Source organism: Meriones unguiculatus, chromosome 2 (assembly GCF_030254825.1).
Source record: "Meriones unguiculatus strain TT.TT164.6M chromosome 2, Bangor_MerUng_6.1, whole genome shotgun sequence".
NCBI lineage: Eukaryota > Metazoa > Chordata > Mammalia > Rodentia > Muridae > Meriones > Meriones unguiculatus.
Genome location: NC_083350.1, coordinates 24,930,761 through 24,956,513, shown reverse-complemented (window position 1 = coordinate 24,956,513; position 25,753 = coordinate 24,930,761). Strand labels below are relative to the sequence as shown.

Here is a 25,753-nt window from a genome sequence, read left to right as displayed (position 1 = left end):
ATTTATCTTGCAGGCGGCAGCGGAGATGGCAACCTCGCTGGAAACGCGCGGGGGAGCCTGAGCCGGCAGCCGGGGACGCACTGCTCCTTGTGCTCCGTCGCCAGCCACGCCGCCGCGCAGACCCTCCATCTTCCTGCTCGGCTCCAGGCCAGGCTCGCCCCTGCCCCCGAGGTGGGGTGGGGGTGCGGCTCCCGCTTCCCCCCGGGGCTCCAGGTCGCTCCCCACCTCCGCGACTCAACTGCCTGGGTCCCCCCTCCCCCGCCACACACACACACTCACAAGCGCCCGCGAGCACACACGCACGCACACACACACTCACACGCTAGCGGGCTGCTGGCCGCTCAATGGACCGATTTCCCCGGTTTCCCTAAACCCAGCCTTAGCCCGGGATGAGAAATTGCAAAATGGCCCGAGTCGCCAGTGTGCTAGGGCTGGTCATGCTCAGCGTGGCCCTGCTGATTTTATCGCTCATCAGCTACGTGTCCCTGAAAAAGGAGAACATCTTCACCACTCCCAAGTACGCCAGCCCGGGGGCGCCCCGAATGTACATGTTCCACGCGGGATTCCGGTGAGTGTGGGCCTCTGTCTGAGCGCCCTCGGGTACCTCGGGTCGATGGTGTGTTGGGGGACCGCGAGGGAAGGCTTCTCGGTAACTGCGTGGACCTTTCACTCCTTTTTTTCTGCCTCTCCCTTCCTTCTCCACTTTATTTTTTATCCCAAAGTCCCTAAAAGCCTTGGTCCTAATCGATGTGATTGAATTTCTTCTAGTCTTCCTCTGCATCCCCTCCCCCATCTCAAAACTGGGGTGTGGGTGCTAAGAGCGGGAGGCGGTGTTTGAACGGCGGGAGGGGGCGTTGAACCCAGAGATGGGCAAAGGCGTGAGGTGGGCGCCCTGGCCGAGCACTGGCGGCGGACTCCGCAGGCCTGGCTGGGGCGGTCTAATGGCGCAGGCGCCGACTGCTCCGCCACCCCTCCCCTCCTCCCCGTTCTCCTCTAACGATGCGCAGGTTTATTCTCTTGAAGTCCCTGGGGGTCCTTCCTCGACCCTTCCCCCGCTGCCACCCGCCCCCTCCTCTCCTGGATTTCTGCAATTCCTCAGCCCCCGCGGGAAGCAAGCCTTGGGCCGAGGGCCGCCCACCCTTGCCCGATCGAAGTCACCGCGGGGCACAGCCCCGCACAGCTAAACCGGAGCCCAACCCCTACCTGTGCGGGCCAGGAGCTGTCCCCCGCACCGCCTGCTGCCTGGTGGGTGGCAGCCACAAGCTGCACCCTGTGGGCAAAGCTGGAAAAGCCAGGCCTGGGCAGGAGGGCTTGGCTGCAGGCGGCCTCTGGGGGTCTCCAACTAAAGGCCGAGGGGGAAATCAGACTTGGGCTCGGGAAGGAAAAGGTTAAGCCCGGAGCCGCCCCCACCCCCACCCCTTTCGCCAGAGTCTCGAATTTCCTCTGCCCTTTCTCCAAAAAAATCAATTCTCGGGGCTCGGGGGGTGGCTGGGTCCGGCCGGGCGGCGGCTGCTGTCCGCGGTGCTGACTCGTAGTCCCTGACGCGCGGCGGACTGCGGCCCTGCGCCGGGCTCCAACCCTCGCTGGCGGCGTGAGCGCCATCTTTCTTACTGTCTCTCCTGCACCGGGAGGGCTAGACAATGGGGGGAAAGTTTCCCCCTTTCGTGCCTTCCAACGGGTACGTGCAGGAGCAGAGAATGTGCCAAAGGAGAGGGGCCGTTGGGTGGGCCTGCCCGCGTGCCAGCTGCCCCCTCCGGTTGTTGCTGGAGCAGTCGCTCTGCTCCCTGGGTTCTCCCCGCTGAGGCCAGCACCTGTCTGAACTCATGCTCCTCTTCAGGTCACAGTTTGCGCTGAAGTTTCTAGACCCGTCATTTGTGCCCATTACGAATTCTCTCACCCACGAACTCCAAGAAAAACCTTCTAAGTGGACATTTAATCGGACAGCGTTTTTACGTCAAAGGTAGGATAGGAAGAGAGGTTTTTATTGTTGTTTTTCATTTCGAAACTCAATAAAACAAGCAGTATAAAAGCAAATCCAAAACTACCACCACACACACACACAAAGACACAACTCATTTCACCCCACCTTCGAGTGTAGGGGCTTTTTCCTCCTGGTCTAAAATCGAGAGGAGGTGATGAGTAGCCATCCCTCTCAAAGGCTTAAAGCGCCCTCTAAAAAGGAAGAATCAGGAAGGTCAGTACCCTTTGTAATTTGGCCTTCACTAAGCAGCATGATGTGAAGTCTGGGCTGCATCAAAGCTGTCTACGAAAAAGAAAAGGTTTCATTGCAAGCAGGTGATCTCTTGCTTCATAATGTAATTATATAACTTTATTGAAACACGGAAAATATAATGCAACCACATCACATCACTAGTGAAGATGTGGATATATATATATATATATATATATATATATATATATATATGTATGTAAACTTAATTTTGTTTTGGTTTTGCCTGTTTGCTTTTATTAAGCTTTTGCAGCTTTTAAAAAACTAACTTCACTCTTATTAATTGTGGTAGCCTGTTTTTACACGTGAGGAAGGTTTGTCTTTATTGTTTGGTTTTGTTTTAGGTGGGAGGAGAAGAAGGAAATTAAGTTTCGGTGACTTTGGTCTCAGGGCCTTAGACACCCCCTTCGCAGTAGGATTGTTATGCCACTAAATGCAGTGTGAGCCATCTAGTGTATTCATTAGGCCTGTGAATATTTACTTTACAAACCAGTAAGGGAGCTGTGTTTTTGCTCTAGCATTACTGTCATTGTACTTAAAAAAAAAAAAGAAAGAAAGAAAGAAATTATAATCTACTGGCAGAATCAAAACAAAAACACATGGTGTCCGAAAAATATTGTGGGTTATTTTTAATTGGTATCATAGGATGATGGCTACAATTTTTAAAGTATTTGTGCTTAATTATAAACTAGTTTGTGGCCATTAATTCTAAACCATGGAAGTGCTTTTCAGTGTTAGCCTTTGGGAATTTTCATCTAAATTTAATTTTGCAGACAGTACAGTTTTCATTGTAGAATGCTGTATACCAGTCCCCTAAACACACTGAACACCTCTGTAACTTGATTACAGGATTTTCCTGCACTGGGTGGCGTATTTCTAGTGGTCTATCAAAAGAACACTTCCTTCCCAAAACTTCCTGCTGTTCAATCCATTTCTCAGGAAATCTATGATTAATCTTAACAGTATCACTTTAAGTTGCCTCGTCACTGCTCTAAGAATTGTGCTGAAAACTGAAGTGACTGCACCAGCCTACACTGTAGTGGAATTTGAGAATATTTCTTTGCACCCTGCTGTTGTTTAAACAGAAGGCAAGGGTGTTTCAATTGGCTTTCTTGTCACTGGGGAACCTGCAGCAAAGTTGCACATGACTTGTCTCTTAACTATTTTAAGTGCCTGAGACTTTAGAAGAGGACAATTTCACAGAAAGCTCAATGTGAAATCAAACTGAAGTCAATTCTAAGTATCACTTTTCTCTTACCTTGTTTTTTTTTTTTCAGATTTCAAAGGCATTTTTTTTCTGAAGGATTACCTATATCCTGCTAAATTGTGATTCCATACAATCGAACAGAAAAAAAAATTATGCTTGATTATTCGGCATGCCTTAATGAGATTATCATCTCATTTCTATTAACTAACCATGCCCACTGCTCTTTCCATTTTTATATTTTAATAATAGATAGTACTGTGTCATGTACTGACCCGTATCTATTTAGTTTTTATTTGGACACCTGTAGTACTTGATATTTCTTGACCAGCACAGTCCAATAGCAAACAAGTAGTCCCTAGTTACAAACTCTAAGTGACCAATGCTTGTGAGTTAATGCGAGCTCTTTTAGGCCTGTGTAAATTGTCTCCCTGTATTTTCTAACAATTCTTGACATCTGCCTCCCCCTAATCAAATACACTCTTCTAATAGACCACAAAACCAAGAAATAGTAGCCAAAACTGTGCAGTGAATTTACTAGCATCCAAAGGTTACATTCTGAACTTGACTGAGATATATTGTCATGCCTGTGCATTACAAAGCAGGCTTCCCTATGGAGCCCACGAATATGAATGTGTACTTTTACTTGAATTGAATGTGCTTAAGATTCTTGTCTGAGCGAAATGGAAGCATAAGATGAAAACTTGGTTCTTTTGAATGGAAAGTATTTAATGAATCTTTTTTTATTTTAGGCAAGAAATTCTTCAGCATGTCGATGTAATAAAAAATTTTTCTTTGACCAAGAATAGTGTTCGGATCGGACAACTGATGCATTATGATTATTCCAGCCATAAATATGTTTTCTCCATTAGCAATAACTTCCGGTCCCTGCTTCCAGATGTGTCACCCATTATGAATAAGCGTTATAATATTTGTGCTGTGGTTGGAAACAGTGGAATCTTGACAGGGAGTCAGTGCGGACAAGAAATAGATAAATCAGATTTTGTTTTTCGATGCAACTTTGCCCCGACGGAAGCTTTCCAAAAAGATGTTGGAAGGAAAACCAACCTTACAACCTTCAACCCCAGCATCCTGGAAAAATATTACAACAATCTTTTAACCATTCAAGACCGTAACAACTTCTTCCTCAGTTTAAAAAAGCTTGATGGGGCCATTCTCTGGATCCCTGCGTTTTTCTTTCACACTTCTGCAACTGTAACCAGAACGTTAGTTGACTTTTTTGTTGAGCACAGAGGTCAGTTAAAAGTCCAGTTGGCTTGGCCTGGAAATATAATGCAACATGTCAACAGGTGTGTATATTTTATTCCATTTAACTCATACCCCACCAGATGGCAAATCAATATTGTAATCTCTTGGGCATGGGAGCCACCCAGCTCACTAGTTGTTGGCTTAGTTCTTGAGGACAAACTCTTATCTTTGTAATGAATGAAAGAATCATTCTAGTTAAAAAGTTCAGTTTATCACTAACTCGTGACCAAGTGCCAGATGAGAAGACTTTTCATCACTCATCCCTTTTTATTTTCTGTCCCCTTCTTAATGCATAGTCATGGAAATCACCATAAATCAAGAATTTCTCTTGTATAAATAGGTATATTCCTGTAACACCAGTGGCTAAGTTATTCAAAGCAATTTTTAAAGGAATTAGTAATTTTAAAAAGAAAAAAAAATCACAATTGACTTTACAGTGCCCTTTTTGATTAATGCTTAGGTGTTTATAGATTTGCAACATTTGGAACCCACTTGGATAAATCATAAATGACATGATCTGCTTTTATAATTAGATATTTGAGTATTTAAGGAGCTCATTGCTGTCCCTTATGGCTTGATAAGGAGTTTGGCTAGAGATGCAACATTTCCATATAGTCCAGTAGCATCCAGTTCTGGCTGTTTATCAGAATCACTGAAAAACAGCACTACTCCCTGGGATGTACTTGAAAGACTCTAACGTGGTGAGGGAGGCAAGGCCCAAGCACTTGGTGTTTTTACAACCCTTTAGAAGACTGTAATAAGCAGCCAGAAGTGAGACAATTATCCAGGGCATTTAAAAAGGAAAGAGTAATTGTAAAACTTTTTTTCTTTAACTCATCTGTGCATTGCCTCAACTCCCATGCCCTCCTATGTAAGGAACCTCAGGATCATACCGGAGGACAGATCTTATAAGTTCCAGTGGGTTCTGGAAGGCCTGATACCCACAGGTGCATGCTGTAATAGAGATTCCCTTCCTGTTGCTTCCTAAAATCTTCCAAATTTAAGATCTCTTTCGTTGAGCTTCCATTGAAGGAGAACTCATAGTCTAGTAAATTGGTGTGTCTCCAAAAGGAAGGGTAACTGTGTTGTTTATAGTCCGAGCTGGGACCTTTTCTTTGAGAAGATGGGTGTGGTGAATAATTATAACAAGGGTGACATACGTAAACTGGTGCCATTTCTGAGAATGTCAGAGATAACAGGAGACCCCAAAGTTTAACAGCTGAATACACAGAGTTTGTTTGTCCAAAGTTACTACTAAAAATGGGCAGAACCTCAATTTGAACCTAGGTCGTTTATCAACCTGTCCAAAATTATTTTGCTTTATCATTTTGCTTCTTTCTGCTCCATTTTTATGACATTTTAAATCTCATCTGGAAGGGAAAACAGGCCAACATAATGGGACTGGAAAGTGTATCTATCCATGAAACCTAAACAGTCTAGAAAAATCTAGCTAGCTCCCAGCCCTGCCTGTTGACTTATCTCCCTGAAACCTTCAGTATCGGCCACTGAATCTCTATGTACTTATTGTTCTCCAGGTACTGGAAAAACAAACACTTGTCACCCAAACGGCTGAGCACAGGTATTCTGATGTACACTCTTGCATCTGCAATATGTGAAGAGATCCACTTGTATGGATTCTGGCCTTTCGGATTTGACCCCAACACCAGGGAGGATCTTCCATACCATTACTATGACAAAAAAGGAACCAAATTTACCACCAAGTGGCAGGAGTCTCACCAGCTGCCTGCTGAGTTTCAGCTTCTCTATCGAATGCATGGCGAAGGGCTCACCAAGCTCACTCTGTCACACTGTGCCTAAGAACTCCAGGTGGAAAGTGCCAAATGGCTGTTTAAAAGTGCCCCCAAACCAAATTGAATAGTCTCCAGAATAGAACCCCAGAGACAACCTGGCAAAGCTTGTGTGCCACTCACAGGAAAAGATATCTTCTCTTCCTCTTTTGCACTGCTCTTTGACTGGTCTTAACAAATGTAGGACAGGTGCATTGAAGCCACATGAATTAGAGTTGATTGGTAAAGGTAATAATGCATTTGGAAGTATGCTGCACAGAGAATGGCTTGAAATAGTTCTGAGTTTGTATTTTAATAATAAACTGACTCCCATATGGATGAGGACCATGGCTCTCGTCTCTTCAGCTCTACGCCAATACAGTCCTCATAACCAGAGAGCTCTGGCCAACTGCAGCAGGATCTCTTTTGCCAGGGGGATCAGACTCTTCAAAAACAAAAAACTGTGGTTTGCAGATTGCATATCCTCCCTTTCTTTCTCTCTCTTTCTCTCTCTCCTTCCCTCTCTCCATACCTTCCTCCCTCTCTCCCTCTCCCTTACCCCCCTCTGTCATACACACACACACACACACACACACACACTCACACACACTTCCTGTTGCCCTACTAGCATTGGATTTAATAATCTGTTAGGAACAATTATGGGTTTGCTTTGCTTGTATGTGTTTGCATCTGTACTTGATGTGTTCAAGGCTCTGGGTAACTTTTGATATTTCCTGACAAACTGAAAAAATCATGATGACTTACTTCATGATGAATTCTATAGGAAATGCCTCTTTTCAAATTGTCACTTGTCCATCCTGTTGTTCTACAGGAGGGTGGTCCAGCTGGGTAGAGCAGCATATGCTCTTTTTTGTCACAAAGGAAGCCCACGGTGTGGGTGGCATTGCATCTGTTGGCATGAGTGCAATTGTGGCAGATTCTACAAGGGCCTTCTAGCTTAGGCCTTCTGCAGTCTCTAGGCTGGGCACTCTCTCAGAACAAAGAGGCATTGGGTGTCATTTAAAAGCCTGGGGACTATGAAGAGAAGGGAAGAAGAGTGTTTGCAAGTTATAGACCCTACCAAGTGTTGTGACCATTTGAGAAGCACAAGAGTTGGTGTGGAAGACAAGCTAGAGCTTTGGCCAGGCTGGCCATTAGTCACGTCAGCTCCTTTCTGTGACATCCCCACCAACACCACCTAGACATGCTTGCTTTCTTTGAGACAGCTATAGAAACTATTCTCTGTTCTACTGAAACCAAGTCTGTGCGCCTATACATTGAGCATTTGAAAAAGAAAAGCCTTTATGCAGTGGCAAGACGTGGTCCTAAATAACCTTTGGAATTTGAGATCAGTTGGCCATTGTTCTCATTCTTTCAGCTGTATCAGTAGAAATCCCATCTCAGGCTTTTACACTGAGTAGCACTTTGTTCTTCCAGTTCAACCCCAAGTCTGGCCAAGTTGATGTTAAATTTTAATAAGAGTTTCTTTCCTCTTTCCAAGTGCCTGTGGAGCACATTTGTTATATGTCCCAGAGGGGCAGCTCATCCCTTTCCAGAAATCTCATCTAGATCGCTCGCAGCGTTGTAAATAACTTTAAACCATTGCTACAGTTCGATCGTCAGCGCATGGCCCCTCTTTGGGAAGAAACAATCATGTCTAAGTGCAGCAAAGAAACACACAGTCCTTGTACTTGGGTACCACATGGTCCTGAAGCTTCGCTGTTCTTCTCAAAAAGCTATTCTATGTATTCCCAGATACAATCTAGTGAAAGAAGACCATTGAGATCCAAACACAATACCAACTGTGGCCCATCTTACTCCCTGTGAATGTCAATCGTTCAGACAGATGAGATAAGGGTAAATATTTTAAAATATGAATCATTAACTCTACAGAGAATAAGAAAATTAAAAGTATAAGCTATTTTTAAAACACTTTAAAATTCAATGGTAATTTCACGGGCATGCAAAGCGCACCACGGCCCATACTCTGTCACTTTAAACCACACCATGGCTGTGCCCTGTCACTTTAAAGAGCACAGGACACTGAGAATGATAACTGACAGAACTACGTCAGTTGTTGTCATGATTGAAAGGCCTGGCTATTGTTGAGCACTTAGTTCATCTGGTTGCAGCTAAGGGATATTAATGCCAAGATTATCCAGGGCAGGTTCTGATTCCAGAGCTTTAATCTCAATGTGCCCATTAGGTCTTACTAAATATAAATCCGGACTCTTTGCACTGGGAAAGATAAAATACCCAAAGATCAGAAGATCCCCAAGCTAGTTAATTATCCAGAGTCTTTTTAAATTTGATCTCATCAATAATGGTTGTGGAAGATTTTGTTTGTTTACAGCTATTTTTACCATCAGTTGTACCCTGAACCTGTTGCTCCAATGGTTTGGAAATGCAGCCACCAGCTTACCATACATTTTTCTTTTCTGTTTTTCAAGGCTATTTCAAAGTGTAAACCTGTGTAGCTGCTTTCAAGATGCTCCCTTATTAGAAAGGCAGGCAGAGCTTGTTGGTTTCCCCAGTCTCCAGGCTTGTAGACTCAAGCACAGTGGACAGAGAAGAGGGACAGCTGAGCTTCCTCTATGGGTGGTGCCATTCATACCTCTGCCCTTCTTGGTTGACCTCATTTAGTTGGATCTGGCTAGCATATTTCTTTTGTTAGAATATTCTCTCTCTCTCTCTCTCTCTCTCTCTCTCTCTCTCTCTCTCTTTGCCTGCTTCGAACAGAGAACACCGTCAGCTATGTGAATGAATTTCACTGTAAAGCCCCCAAGGATGTCTGAAAATAACTAATTAAGTAGCAGAGGAGAAAAGGAAATCACAAACCCCTAGTGGCCTGCACATTGCTACACCTTTGGTTTCATCAACTGTTCTGAGGGTCATTTTGATCCTGGGAAGACACAGTCATAGGCTGGTTGTCCTGACACCCAGAAATTTAGGGGTTGTGTGTGAATACAACAACTTGGGATCCAACCTAGGACCCTGAACATGATAGACAGGGTACCATCAGTCTGCATTTCTAGATGTGTTCCTGTTCTAAGTAACTTTAACCATATAAAAATGGTTTAGTGGTGCTTATGTTGAGCAGTGCCAACTATGACCACTGAACCATCTGTCTGTGATCATCTGTCTGTGATCTGAATATCAGACATGGGCTACAGCAAGGATGTACAAAGAAAGACCCCACTCAGTCACCCAGCCTCCTGATACCAATGCTGTCAGTACTGATGAATGTGAGTTCCCGGATAAAACTAATGTTACAGGGAATTCAATGAATGTAAGTAAATGCTTTCTAACTGCAGGCAAGGTACCAGACAGGCAGACAGTAACTCGTGGGCCCCACTGAAGCAGGAACCATGGAAAGGGAGGCTCCATTGAGTTCTTTAGCCCTTCTTGGCTTTACAAATATAAAAATTGAGATACAGAGACTAGAGCGATTATTTTTCCAAAAATTCACATAGGTGATTTTTGAAGAAGTTATATTTCTACACCTTAATCTTATCAGGATCAAAGATAAGCTCAAAAAAGGGAGAACAGTTTGGATCTAGAATCTTTGGAGCACAAACATAATGGAGAGAGGCCATAAGGGAAGAAGGGGGAAAGATTATTAAATGCACTTGCCTGGGTACACAGCAATAGAGGAGCCGCTTGGCCAGGACACAGCAGTCTGCTGAGAACCACCCACTCTCCCTTAAAATAAGACAATCCTCTTGTGAGATCATTGTCTGATAAATCCCAGCTCAGTTATTGATGGTACGTAGCTGACAGCTGAAATCGTCCCGGATAACGTGTTCATCTTAATAAAAATCTTGTTTTAACAGTATGTATGCACGATTTAGAAGCTGAAGGTTGGAAGTGGCTGTGTACTTCTCCTTGTGTATAATTTTCAGCAGGGGAGCCTGGAGTTAAGAAACGTTCTCCATGTCCCAAGCAATTTCAACAACAGGCTTTGAATTATTGTATTAGTTCAGTTTGCTAAGACAGTACAGAGCATAATGAGTAACTTCGGTGGTTCTTTGTTCCTTTCAAGCGACATTCTGAGAACTTTTCTGTAGAGTTCTAGGTCCTTCGGGCCTTCCTTCTCATAACTGAATGTATCAGACAAACATTTGCTTAGCTCTGCTACTTCCCAAATGGGTATAACTGACCTTTGACCAGAGGTGGGGCTGTGTGTGTGACTGAAGAGCTCTGATGGACTACCATTGGTGCTGGGAATTGAGGGCATCTTGGCCAGTCTGTCTAAGCCGCTTAATCTGTGGCCCACTTAATCAAGGCCACTGGTGAGCTGACACCAAGGACCAAAATGACTAACCCTGCCTCTCTCACACTCTGACTGCTTTGCCACATAAAGATAATGTTTCGAATGGGGAAAAGTTTTAGAATGTTATTATTTGTTACGTAATATGGCTGAACATTTATTTTTATTGTGACGATTTGTTAAAGATATGTGTGGTTGAATAGGTGTTTTAACCCTCGATGAAGCTCAGTCTCTTATTGTTAGAATCGATGAGGAGCCAGTTGCTGAGCAACTGACTCCAGTTTCAAGTGACAGTAGGGAGTGGGGGTGGGAATTAGGACCTGGTGGATGCCGATGATGTGTGAGCAACAATGTACATAATGAGGAACACCTTGAGATAGAATTCTTGCTCCTTGATCCACATCTCTGAATCATCCTATCCTGAGACAAATCCAACCTAAAAAGACTCCTGGATGGTTCTGATGAGGCCTATGGAAACTGAGAGCATATTTCACAGAAAAATACACCTATACCGCTTTGACCAGAGCATCCCTTGTGTACGTAGTATCAAATATTCCTTAAAGTTATTATGGCACATGAGAATATATACACAGCATTAATGATTCTGCCTGTCAACGTCTGGCCACACTGACCATCTGCTAATTTTCAAGTGTGTGGTAGTAATCTGTCAGTGTAGTCAAAACAGATACAAGCCAGCAGACAAAATGAGGAACGTACTTTTGTGGACTTTGCTCCAAGGCTAGTTCTTTTTATTCCACTATCTACCTTTCAAAGAGGCAAATCTTGAGTCATTCATCTTTGTAAATGGATAGACCAGAAAAACAAGTTAAATGATTCGTTCAGATTCAATTTGGGATTCATTCCCAGAGGCTAAAGTATGCCTCAGGTGGTCTGATCTTGGCCTCTGAGCAATGCCTCAATGGAGGAATGTTCCAATGTTGTGATATTTGAGCTAAAATGAAACCTGTCCCCCGAGCAGAAGAAACTCATAGAACTAAAACTCTAAGACCAATGCACTTAAGCAAAGCGGTCAGCCATTACTAGCTGTCTTGTTCCACCCCCTGCTGGATAACATGCCACCATCTTCAGGAGGTTCGAGGACATGTTTTTTCTCCCCACTGTCTACATAAGAAACTCTTGATCATCCCAATATGCAGGAGCACCTTTGATTTCCTTCTGTGAGACTGAGAAACAGTTTTACCTCTGCTGTGTAGCTAGGTGTCTGACAACTGCTTTGGTAAACTTCTGCGTTTCCACGTGTACGCAATCTCATCAGAACCAACGTCCAGCTGCTAGCTTAACGTCAGCCGGCTCAAACGTGCCCAGGTTCCCCAGAGCCAGCTTTGACATACGAGCTGGTTTCAGCATAGCACTGCCCGAACAACTCTGGATCGGCGAGTAGCTGGTAGGAGTGGCTTTGGGAGATATTCAAATGCCCCTTATCAACAAGACAGAAAATCTACCTTGGTCAGTTAGCTAATTTCTAGAAAAAGAGCATGTTATTGTGCCCTCTAGGTGAAAGCTCTGAAGTATCCAAATATTTCTTAGCCATGGGCTGATGGGAGTTTCTCCACCAGTCTTCATCTTAGAAGATTGTCATCCATGGTTTTCCTACTGTCAAGGAGTGACCTTCCAGGTGAACACTCTCTAATTTAATTGGCAGTGACAATCATGTTCAGATGAGTTTTTACTTGTCCACTTACTTGTACTCTTCCGGAAACAAAAAATTCACACGCATTCATCAAACTGCAAAGAAGCAGGCTAACAAGATAGTGTTCCTAGTCCCACGCATCTGCAAAAGATCCATGGCTCAAAGTCTGTAACACAGTGAGGGAATGCTCAGCCTTGTGCCTGGAGCTTGCACAAGTAAAAAGCTGAGCATCTCTCTAAGATCAAGTCAGAATAATTCAAAGACACTACTGCGTTTCAGACTTCTGCTGAGCGAACAAGATTGATAGAACAAGGTGCCATGTTCCACTCTCTTCTCAGCTTAGCTAACTCTGTCTGGCCTCTGAAAAAAAAATCCTACTGAACAGCATGCTGCCCTGTAGTTCTGTGGCACTGGGTAGCAGAGATGCTGTCCCTTCACACCATTAGTTATGAATGCACTCCTTATTGAGGATCAAGACATCAAAAACAGTGATGAGATACAGAACAAGTCTGGTTTGCAAAGTGAGAGGTTTTTTCTGATGGGAGTCATTCTTGGATGGCTTAATGAAATCCTTTGAAAGGCAATGATGGGAGAAAATGTACTTAATTCCTCAGATGGTGAATGACCGTAGATTTTCGTTCTGCACAGAGTGAATTAAAATTAGATCCCAAAGACCAAATCTACTTTGCTCACATAATGAAATATCCAGCCAGTCCCATAGTTATTTCTACACAGTAGATGTTTGAAACTCTTGTTGGACATTTCTGCATTATGTTTAAAAGGCTAACGCGTAACTGTTTTCTAGGAGTTTGATCTGTTTATTGTTTCTGAGACAGGGTCTCATTGTATAGCTAGGACTGGCCTGGGAGTTACTATACGGACATGAGGATGGCCTCTGTCTCGCAGAAATCCACCTGCCTCTGTCTTCTAAGTGCTGGAATTAAAGATGTGTGCCACAACTCTGGGCACAGTTTTCTGATTTTCTTATCATCACTGAAATGAGCTTGTTTCTTTGTACTGAGCAAGCTACATTTTGTTTCAAATGAGTCAGGTATGTGTTCAAGGGGATTTTCAGTCCTCCCAACAAATTGTCTGTTGGCATAATGAGTGTCATTAACTTCTGTCTCTTTTTCTGACCAGAGGAGAAGTCCATCGCTACTATCACAAAAAAAACTTGACAGGAAAACTCAATTTTATTATGAACATATTCATTGCTACACAGCCTCCCCCTTGTTAGATAAAAAGGTGCAGGAGAAAAATGGATAGACAGTGGGAATGAGGTTTGGCTACATGAAATTACTGAGGCACTTGCAAAACTCAGTAGTTTTTGTGACCTTTGAGCCATATTAGAAATTCTGTTGAGCCACATTTCAGAAATACAGTCGCACATGTGTATATGAACTGAGTTTTGCCACTAGAGCTCCGTCAGAGCCTATGGCCAGTTGAGATTTACTCATCAGGCATCAGTAACTGGCACTGAAACCCTCCCAGGTAGGACGGTGAGTGGTTCTCAACCTTCCTAAAGCTGTGAGCTTTGAAACAATTCCTCATGTGGCGGTGACCCCCTGGCCATAAAATTATTTTGTTGCTGCTATATAACTGTCATTTTGCTACTGTCATGAATTGTAATGTAAACATCCGTTGTGCAGAATATCTGATACGCAGTTCCTGTGAAAGGGTCTGTTGACCCCCAAGTTGAGAACCACTGACCTAGGAAAACCACATCAAAGGACCACAATGTGAGACCACCATCTCAAAGGAGCTTAACAGCACAGGAGGCTTCATGGATCTAGACCATTTCTGTTTCAACTGTAGGTCGGCATCCTCAATGCTGAGATTCTGAAGAGACATCTCTACCCAGCTAGAATTAAAGCCTTGGATTTCATGCTATGGTTGGAAATCCGGACAGTTCACTGTAAAAACATAAATTAGAAGTCAAGAAAGACAGAAGGACATGTGACAATTTCTCACACTTCACTTGTTTTGTTTTATTCTTTAGTTTCAGTATCATTTTAAGGAATGGAATAGAATGATGTAGAATAGAGTCCTTTATATTGTGATGATAAAACCAAAAGGTTAAAATGTGACAAAATGGTGAATGTAAGTTATTAAAGAAATAAGCGGGATGAACAAACATGCCAGGTGAAAACCTCTTGTTATTGTCATAGCAGCCCTTCCCCCACCCTCATTGACCTATTTGTTTTGGGAAGTGCCATTGTATGTGGAGACACTTTACCCCCACTCAACCACACTGGACATTTTATGGTCTTCGAAAGACATGGGGGGGGGCTTTACCAATCAGAGTCTCATTTGTCTTGTGGGAGGCACCCTTACCTGTCTTTGGAAAGAAGCTGCAAGACAATGAGGGCCACAGAGGCCTGAAAGAAGCCAGCACGTCTGGGCTGAGCACCATGTAAATATATCCTGCCTTCTAGGTGAGCAAGAATGACCATCTTTCACAGAGATAACTCTGTGTGTGTGTGGTGTGTGTGTGTGTTGTGACTGTACTTTGCGAAGAAAATACAAAAGTTTGCTTCGACAGCTTCCGAAATGTACTTGTTAAGTATGAATGTGCCTGCCTTGTTGCGCCATGTGTCAAACACAGTACTGGATGCATTGCTTTTAAATAAACTGTTTTGTTGTGCATTGGGAAAATGCTGCTCTCTGTCTCTGCCCCACTCAGAAGGCCCACACATCTACCAATGTTAGCCTATACCCACTCACATGTAAAACAAACGAATCCTCCCCTTTTCTTTCCCAGTGAGACCGTCTTCTGGCAGCTTCCAGGACAAGTCCACACAGGTAGGTCCTGCCTGTCTATAGCCATGAACCAACAGCGAATGCTAAAAATGCATATATGCATTTTCCCCATTGGGCCCTTAAATGATGTAACTACCAATAATAGTTTACTCCTGACAATTACATTCTATTTAATCAATGATCGAGTGAGCCACAAGTCTGAGGATGGAGCCCAGTGGACTGAACACTTACCTAGAGTTCACAAAGCCCTGGGTTCAATCTCAGGAATCACATAAATTAAATATGGTATCATAGTCCTATAATCACAGTGACCTGAAGGAAGCAGGAGTACCAGAAGGTTAAGGTCACACTTGGCTACATATTGAGTTCAAGGCCAACCTTAGCTATATTGAATCCTATAGAGAGATGAGGAGAGTCAAAGACAGACAGACAGAGAGGCAGGCAGGCAGGCTTAAGAGAGCAGAGAGACAGACAGACAGACAAAGTCAGAAAGAGATAGAGACACACACAGGAAGAGAGAGACAGACAGAGAAAGAGAGCATAGAGTGAGCCAGATTTGGTGGTGTATGCCTATAAATCCCAAAACTTAGAGGCAGAAAGTTCAGGATCTTAAGGTCATCCTGAACTACATGAGATCTCTCTCAAACATGAAAGAACTGGGTGAAAGGGCTCAGTAGCAGCACATTTGTTCAGTGTTCACACGACTTTGGGTTCAAGCTCCAAGAGACGGGAAGAGGGGGAGGAGGAAACAGCAAGAGGGGGAGGAGGAAACAGCAAGAAAGAGAAAAGAGAGGGGGAGGAAGGCAGAAGGAAACCAAAGAGAAAGGGAGTTGAGTACAAATGAGAAACACTTAAGAACTTGGTCCCTGCTACACCTAAAAATGACTCACAGCGAGAACTCAGGCTGACCCTCGGCCTTGTGCCTTCTACTCCTAGAATGCCATTAGATCACTCTTCGTAGCACTGTCACCATCAGCCTTTTCTCTCTTTGTGCTATTTTTCTCCTCTGTGATTTTTTTCCCATCATGAGAAATAATCCTTCCATTGTTTAGCTGTGTTTTGCACTGTGTTATAAGTTCTACCTTAGGTAAAGCGGGAACCATAGCCAGTCTTACTTATGCTATGGCCTTAGCGCTGAGAACAGTGCAAGGATCTCAGTAAGCTGCCAAGCAGTATCTACAGGATGCAGATAGGTGGATAGGTGCACAGCACAGTGTATGTGCGTTTCAACTCTTCTTTTATTATCTCCCTCTACATCTTTGTATCTGTACCACAGACACCACAAGCCCTGTGCTTTCTCAGACAGCACTGTGAGCTACACTCAACAAGAAAGAATAAAAGAAGGAAAGGATGATGGAGGGAGGGAGGGAAGGATAGAGAAAGGAGAAGAGAGAAAAGAGAACACAAAATTGGTAAAATTACAATGCCTGTCTTGAAGAAATCTAAAGTCTTGTTAGGGAAATGCCTCAATGTATCCCAGGGGTGTATTTGATCCTGGGTGGCTCAGAGGATGCTGGAAATGCAGGTAAAGTTACACAAGCTCAGCAGGCCTAACACACAGGAAGCAGAGGCACGGGTTACAAATTATAGACCTAGAATACATAGTGAGATCCTGTCTTGAGAGAGGAGGGATGTGAAGGTGGGGGAGAGAAAGGGTTAATTCAAGGGAAGATAATCGAAGTTTCAGAGCCCAAATGCAATATTCAGGGTTTTTATTTTCTGAAAATCATATTTGATGATTTCTCTCCTACCCTGCACGTATGCACACTCAGAAAGAGAAAGAGAGTAGATAGGGGAGGCGGGACAGTCCTAAGCAAAACATTTCACCAACTTCAGCGAAACATGAAATCGACATCAAGCTTATTGCAGACTCTCTGCCTGGGGCTGATTAGTACAAATTAAATTTTTTTAATGGAAATTTTTTTTCCTAAGAAAATGCATTGCCACCACTTGATCAAGACAAAGAGGACTTAAAATGAGAGAAATAATCTCATAAAACAACCAATCTGACCCTACGGCCCCCAGAGCAGGGAAGTAGTACATCTTTCAGCTTCCATCTAAATAAGTGTTGGGAGAGCCTGTGCTAGCTGGGCTTCCTCAGGGAGCAATCACGGAGCAGGGGCAACTGGTGCCAGCCTCAGCTGGGGCCACTGTAGGTGTGGGATTCCAGTGAGTCGGTGAGCTTAAAGACCACACTTTTGACACTAGCTCACCAGGAACTCCGGTTCTCTGTGAACTCCTTGATGCTCCATACTGGATGCAGGTGAAGAAACTGAGACTTGGCGGGGGATGGAGTGGGGTGTGGGGGACCTGACTGTCCCAAAGGTGCTGTTCTAACAAGCCACAATTGAAGCACTTTGTCAGCTCCCAGAGAAGGGGGAAAGAACTTGGCTTTTACGTCAATTCACAATTTTCCACTCCAGGTAAAAATACTTAAAGAAGCAGACTGCCTCCTTTTCTTATTTTACAGTGATTAAAAACATTAATGAAACAGTAGAGAATGGAGGCAGGCACAGGGATGTCTTCAAACTACTCAAACCTCGCCACTGCTTCCCTGAACATGTGTCTGTTATGTACCACATATACCCTATCTTTCCCGCCTTTCTAGTTTTATAAAATTATACCAAAAGCATCTTTCTACATTATTAAATATTGAAGGATAACTCTCAGAATGAGCATTAGAGCACTGTAACTTACTTAACCAATTCTCTGCTATTGCTTAAAATGTAAGTAATTCGTAAATTCTCATGGCTACAGACAATGCTCTGAAAAATGTTGGCTATTTCATTATTTCCTTGGAGTAAATTTTCAAGAACTTTAAGTTTTATGAGAAAAAAAAATGTTCAGGGTCTGGGGAGATAGCTTAGTCAGTAAAATTCTTGCCATACAATCATGAGGATCTGAGTTCAATTCCCGGAGCCCACACTGAAAAGCTTGGCATGGGGCCAGAAAGTTGGCTCAGCAGGTAACTGTACCAGCAGCCAAGCCTGTGGACCAGAGTTGGACTCCTGGGACCCACATGGTGGAAGAAGAAAGACAACTCCAGAAATTTGTCCTGTGATCTCCATGTGTGCAACACACACACACACACATACATAAAGACAATAAACAAATAAATAAAATTTAAGAAATAAAAATCTGGGCATGATTGCATGTGCCTATAACCCCAGTGGTAAGGAGGTGGCAACAGGAGGAAAACTTGGTCCTTGCTGACTAACCAGTCTAGCCAAACTGGCAAGCCCCGGACAATGAGAGACCCTGTCTCGAAAAACAAAATGGACAGCCCCTGGGGAATGATTCCTGAGGGTGACATCTGGCCTCCACATGCACACAAATGTCAAGCACACACGTGCACACACATTTACACCCTCCTACATTAAAACATAGGAGTGAACACACACACACACACACACACACACACCAATCTTTTCAGAGCCAGGCAGAAATGTTCAAATAGAGATTCAACAACCGAATTTCTAAATGTTCTCCTAGAAAACTTGTGAAAAAAAAGGTTAGAAGAAAATCATGCATTGTCACTGAATATAACTTTCTTTATGGAGAAATTATGAATCTCATATGCAAAACTCAAGTCAGTAGCTAAGCTATTGAAAGCTTCTTACGTTCAGTCCCTGTGTCTCTCTTTTACGAGCTGGGAGATCTTCACACACTCAAGGAAAAACTCATCTGTTTGGATCCTCATTACTAATCAAGTAAGAGGCGCCTGGATCATGGGGGGAAAGACAGTCCTTCAATACAATGATAGATAGTCCTTTTCTTTACTCTAAGAGTATGTTTATTGCTTGCTCCATCTACCAGCCTAATAATGCTTCCAGTTTACGTAAAGTCCAGGAAGTCGAGTGAAGAGGTTGAACTAAATGATCCACCTTGACGCTGTACAAAAGGTGCAGGCCAGCTGGCTTTGTGGAGCTTCTCTTAGTCCATAACACCAGTGCTGTGGGAGAGATGTGCTCTAACCAAATTTAAAATATAACATCGATTTTTCAAGGCAGACATTAAAACTAGCTAAAGCAGTCATCATAAAATCCCAACCGGCAATTTCTTTCATAAGGAAGGTAGATTTGCATCCAAAAAAATTAAAAACTTCAGTAACATGTTCGTCTGTGTGTGACGTGTAGCTTCTGTCAAGGCAACTCAACTCTGCTGTTTGGGCACAAAAGCAACCAGATATGATATAAGCAAATGACAGTGGCTGTGTTTCCATATCAGACAGCAACTAGATTCAGGCCACTGGGTCCTAATTTGACAACATCTACTTTAAATAACAAGCCCCTTACTATGTTAACTATTTAGTTTGATCATCATCACATTAGTTTGTAAAGGTGGCCATAATTAATTTCTACAGTCTTGGTGGCTTAAAACAACACACAGTGATGGAGGACAAATCTATGCAGTCACGGTATCGGCAGGTTGGCTCCTTTGAAGGCTCTGACTCGTAACTGTTGCATGTGCTTCACCCTTGGTATCCCTTGGCTTGTAAATGCAGACTTCTGCCTTCATCTTCTTCTCCAATGACTCACCACTGAGCTTAGACCTCAACTGAGTCTCAAGCTGCTTGCTCTGCGTAGTTTTGTCTTGACTCCTGTTATAAATAAAGTCACATTATGACATTTTAGGTAGACATGTTTTGAGTAGCTACAATTCAGTTGTGTACATCCACTTAAAATAAACACATACAAAGTCATTCAAGAACTCATAGAGAAAGTGAATAAATTGTAATAAATTAATTAATTAATTAAAAAGGGAGAAAAAAAAACTCATAGAGAGCCAGAGAATACAACCAAATGATGCACCCAGGCTCTGATACACTCCGTGTATGATTATTACCTTTCCAGGTAACACATCCTTCTACAGAAGCTCAGCGGGATTATTGGGTGGCAGAAGTTATTTCTTCAAATTAATTAGATTTCGCAGAGCTCTCCATTGTCTGTTGACAATAAATGGGTGTTCTTATAACGGACGCTGAAGCAAATCACACACCACCAAAAATCAACAAATTCTAAAGACATTCCTAGAAGACAAGATCTCATTTCCCACACCAAAGAGCCGGTCAGCGCCGGTGGTATTGATCTTGTGTGACTGAGTTCTCTGGCTGGGGTACATGCACAGGGTTTAACAGGAAAACACGTGGATGAGGAAAATATGAAAGTTGACCAACCTATGACACAAAGTGATAAGTTTAAAAGAAGTATCTAAACTGTTTCAGTGGACACATTTGTTCAACACCTTAAAGATCAATTTAAGACTCATTCTCATCTTTGCAGCAGATAGCACAGATATATAGATATAGATCGCAGCAACTTTAGTCACAAACACTAATATGTCTGATTTAGCTTCCTGAAACCTTGTGACCTAATCAGCAAACAGAGTCTATTGGGAAGAAAAGTGGAACTTCAGTTGGTGATCTCTTTCTAAAAAAAAAAAGAAAAAAAAGAAATAAAAAGAAAAAAGAAGAAAATAAAGAAAAAGAAAAAAACAGGCTACGTGGAAGTCAACAATGTGTAGCCAGGGAGAGGTCTATAGGAAATAGAGCACAACACTTGCTGCCTTCTTTTAGACACACTGTGTCTTTCAAAATGGAATGTCTGTAGGAAAGTTTTCACCATTCGAGCACGTCCAGAGCAGAATGACTGTGTGTAATGTGAAGCTCAGGGTGAGAAAATGGCCTACTCTTCATGCCAGTATCCAGGGGTATCCAGATGGGACATACATCACGTCACTTACCTGCCACCCTGGATGTCCATACTGTTTCATGGCTTTTCCTTGCTCATTCCTTGATCCACCTCTGAAAGACATTTTCCACTTGACAGATCTAGCAAACAAAAGAAGAGATAGTGGACGAGTTAAGTTCACAGAGCTTTTAGTATAGAAGAAAGGAGGTCGGATTTATCTAGGTACTATATAGAGACTCATGAATCACCTATTAGGGACAAGAGAATTGTCATTCACCCCATCTTTGTTGGTCCTTCTCAGTGGGTACCTGGACTTTCCATCATATGGGTGGGGTTCGCACTCTGATAACCTTTCTGAACAATCTGCAGTGTTCTAAATATTTGTGTGCCTTCCAACTCTTACGTTGGAAACCAATTTCCAATGAGATTAGAAAACGGGCCATTGGAAAGCCATTAGACCATCAGGTCAAAACCGTGACAGAGATTATTAAACGGACTCCCTGAGAACTGACTTGCCCCCTTTCAGTCCATGAGGACATAATTAAGTGTACAAGATATGAACCAACAACCTGCCAACCCTAATGTGAGACTCTCCAGGCACCAAGATGCCCATTGTTCATAAGCTATCAAGCCTACAGTATTTTCATACAGCAACTCAAACCCACTGCCATTCTTCTGAGGCTGCCGGGACACAGTCCATGTGTCAGAGAAAGCCTCCTGGTTCTCTTTCTTCTGTTTACGTAGACCTTTCTTCTATGTTCAGCCCAGAGTCCTTCCCCTTGCCAGCTCCCATGGCCATACCAATGTCCCTGCCCTTGTGCATGCAAGTTTAAGTAATCTCAGCTCCAGACCCTGCACTATTTTTGTAATGAGACTTTTTCTTCAATATGTGTAAGTTCTGGCAGAGTGTACCCCTCCAATAGTGTACCCCTCCAAACGCAAACACAGCTCCTAGGATGACTCACCCAACCCATCTTTTTTTAAAAAATGTTCGGCTATCACACTATCTGGTTGAGAACTAGAAATCTGTCATCCTTGGAGTGGGAATCCCAGGTGGCAAATGGGAGGTCACAGTTGGACGGGGGGGGGGAAGTGAGAGAAATAAACCAAGTTCCTGCAAGGCAAACAAGGAGCGCATCAGTACATTCTTCACTAAGTCACATTAAAAGGACATCCTCAGGAAGTTGAGTCATGGTTTTTCATTCCCAGTCATGCCTAAGTGAGCCACGCCTACTTCTGTTCTTAAAATCACTGACTGTTGGTGTTCGTTTATGATCAAAGCCTGGCCTTGATTATCTACATGAATAAAATTTCCTAGACTTCAAAATCTCAGAAAGAAATACAACCACAAGATGCAATCCATTCAGAAAGTGCTCCAAATTACAGCTCCCTACCCCAAATAAGCTTGCATTCTCCAGATAAATGTCCTCATCCTGATGTGGGATTGTTTGTCATGACATAAAAATTCACACATTGAGTGTATTCTTTATGTTTTCTGATTCACTGACTTTTAGTTCCTCTTGCTTTATGTTTCTGTTCTGTATTGTATAACTCCATGAACATTTGTTCCTTAAGGATAAGAACCACATCCCATAATCCTCTGTGCCCTTTGCTCTGACCCATCTAGAGTAGGCAGTGTTTGTTGACTGCACAGTTGCTCAGACTTAACCTGCATCTCTTCTTCAAGTCATATCTTAAGGTCCCTGCAAAAGCTATTCTTGGGTAGTCTCATTTATTTCATCAGAAAGCTGTTTCATATATGTTCAAGGCTGAGCTGGGAAGACAGAGGGTGTGGCCTAGAACACAAGCTTTTCATTGCTGTCAGAGTTAGGAGGGTTTACTTTTCATTGATTGGCCTTGTCTAAACCCAACCAGAGCACTCTGTTGTCCATCCTCAAAAGTAAAGTCCTCTAAAGAACTAGCAGGTGGTTATCATTTCATGGTGAAGCTGCCTTGCAGTAACACCTTGCATTAGGTAATGTTTTTATCTCAAAGTTCAGATATTAACATGTTAATTAACCATGGATACCTCTTTATATTTAAATTTTGGCACTATTCTGTAATTTTCTAAATTTTCACCAATTGAATTCATTTCTGCCATTTATAAAAAATATTATTATTATTATTATTATTATTATTAATCATTATTATTCTCTTTACAGCTCTCCCTAGTAAGGTTCATGGCTATATTCAGAATGCAATTAAAAGCATACTAAAATTTTCCTCAAGCCTTCACATAGGGCTCAGTCCCACCAGCAAGTGACTACCCTGACTGGGATCCAGAGTGGCATTCTTTAGCCAGAATATTAAGCAATCAGAGCTAAGAAAAGCCAACAGGTTGACACTATTTTATAGCTACACATGGGACTATCAGTCTCCACAGAGAATTTTCCATGAGGGCAATGTGGTTTTCCTCAGTCAATGGTTCATCATTAACACCCTACAGGGTCCCATATGTGGAACCAGCAATTCCCTAAGTCACAAGTAATTGGCACTTTGACACCTAATTCTGATCAGGGAAGGGAGAGGAAAATGGATACCCAGCATCCTTCCTTTCCTCCGTGTAGAAACAGCCAGGCATGGTGGAGCATGTTTTTAATCTCAGCACTGAAAAGCAGAAATAGGTAGATCTCTGTGAGTTCAAGGCCAACCTGGTTTATATAGCAAGCTCCAAGATAGCCATGACTACATAATAGAGAGGCCCTGTCTCTATTATGAGGAAGAAGAGGCAAGAAAAGAGAAACAAGATGGCAAGAGAGCACTCTCTAGGTGAACAGGTATCAAAGTACGTTCTTCCCAAATGGAAAGCCAAGGACTAGAAGCATGAAAAAGAATGTCAGGGCATGGGAGAGATGGCTCAGTGGTTAAGAGCACTGGTTGATCATCCAGAGGACCCAGGTTCTATTCCTAGCACCCACATAGCGGTTCACAACCATCTGTAACTCCAGTTACAACAGATCCGTGCTCTTTTCTAGCCTCCTCAGACACCAGGAACACATATGGTACAGATATATAGGAGGTAAAACTCCCATAAGCTTAAATTATTTCAAAGAAAAGAACTTCGGAAGCACATAGGAACAGTCTTACTTCAGAGTTTGTAAATGACAGAGGAGAGGCTGAAATCTAGGTTCCCTGTCTCTGGATCCTAGTCTGTTTTGCTGAAAACAACACAGAGCATCAGAAACAAAGATCATCTTCCTCCTGTATCCCCGGCAGCATCACCTCCTTCCACCTTTTGCTACTATGGCCCTCCAGGCACTTCTGAGGCCACCCCTGTGTTGGGATCCAGAGATCTCTGACTCCCTGGCTCCAGATCAAAAGGCAGCAGCTCAGAGTTGAAATACTCCCATCACGCTGTAATTTGTAATTCACATATCTATGTCACAGTAGCAGCAACAACGGGTTCCACTAAAACTTAGAACAAAAAGAAAAGAAGAACGCAAAGTAGATACCACTTAGCAATTAGGATCATTGGAGCTAATTCTGGTTCTTCTCTAAGAGAAGGCAATGGTGAGAAATATAGTGTTTTTGAGAAAGACGCTACAGTATACCACAGAGCTCTGAGAACAGGGTTACTAGGGTTACAGGGTTATCTAGGGCCACTGTTGGTCAGCTGTCAGCTGAAAGTCCCAAGTGCTTGGAAATCCCTGTGTCTCTGGCAAACTGGTAACAGTTGATTACCTCAGACAGAATTCAAATGATCCTTGAATCTGTATTGGAAATGAAGAACACCTTTATTTTCACTTGCTCCTTATTAAATTGACAAAATTTAAAAGTAGGCCACGACCAAACTGCACGCGATTAACAATATCTGTGACTTCACCACTGGTGAGGGCCCTACATATTTCTAAGTCACATTCAGTTGCCCCTGGCATCTTTTAATGGTATGCATGCTTTGAGTCTTGGAAATGAGTGCAAAGCTACCACTAGACCTTATTGACTACATTGAGAAAGCACACATTACTATATAGAAACCTAGTTATACACCATGTAATTACATTTAAAGAATTCCTGAGACGAAGTCTGGTGGCTTTACCAGAGTATCGTAGATGTAGACACACACACACACACACAAGGCTAAAGTAGCAGGCAGAACCTTATACTAACTTCCTAGTGATAACAGTGATAAAATTGTGTACTAAGTATTATGTTATAGGATATAAACCCATTACTCGTTTTATCCTCCCTAAACTTCCTATAAAGTGGTAGCTGAGTGTATGAACTTTATCAAGGAGACCTTGGGAAGTTAGCCAAATAAATCTAGCCCTCTCAGGGTAGGTCTGGTACCAGAATCCTCTTTCCTGGTTTTTAACATAGGATAGACCCCTTGGTGCACGCTGAAGGACACAGAAGTCCTACTTAGAAATACAAAAGTGGAAGTCTGGGACTAAAGAGTGCTGCTCAGACACAAGGGTCAGAGTTCACCTCCCCAGAAGCTACATAAATACCTGGTGAGTTTTGTGGCCTACCTGAAATGTCAGTGCTCCAAAGGTGGAGACAGGGGATCCCTGGAGGAAGGTGGCTAGCTAAGCTAACAATCCCATTATCCAGCTCTAGGTTCCATTGGAGACCCTTCCTCAACGAGCAAGGAAAGGAACAATGAAGAAAAGCTTCCAACATCAACCTAGGGAGACGTTAACAAAGATAAACACCCATACATACCCCCCCTCTGTCTCTCTCTCTCTCTCACACACACACACACACACACACACACACACACACTCACAGATGGGGGCAGGAGACAGATAGACAACAAACATACACACACATGCTCACACATACACAGACTCACACACTTTTTTTAGAGCAGAAAGCTTTCTCCTTCTCCAACTATCAAAGAGGCTATGTTTATTAGTCTATCTTTCTAACTATGCATAGGGTACCTATTTCTT

General features: G+C 43.0%; 1 protein-coding gene and 1 long non-coding RNA gene across 2 annotated transcripts in view; one reads left to right on the top strand and one right to left on the bottom strand.

Moving 5' to 3' along the window:
- On the top strand, positions 1-15,066 carry St8sia3 (ST8 alpha-N-acetyl-neuraminide alpha-2,8-sialyltransferase 3). Its single transcript, XM_021641800.2, has 4 exons — positions 1-568; positions 1,838-1,960; positions 4,187-4,744; positions 6,239-15,066. Exons 1-4 carry the CDS (start codon positions 390-392, stop codon positions 6,519-6,521), a joined length of 1,143 nt encoding a protein of 380 aa, XP_021497475.1. The 5' UTR covers positions 1-389; the 3' UTR covers positions 6,522-15,066.
- LOC132652290 (uncharacterized) overlaps positions 14,390-25,753 on the bottom strand; it is a 32,407-nt gene continuing 21,043 nt past the window's right edge. The window contains exons 2-3 of the long non-coding RNA XR_009589776.1: positions 20,914-21,001; positions 14,390-19,771 (exon numbers count right to left, since the gene is read on the bottom strand). This is a non-coding gene — a long non-coding RNA (uncharacterized LOC132652290). The remainder of the gene's footprint in view (positions 19,772-20,913; positions 21,002-25,753) is intronic.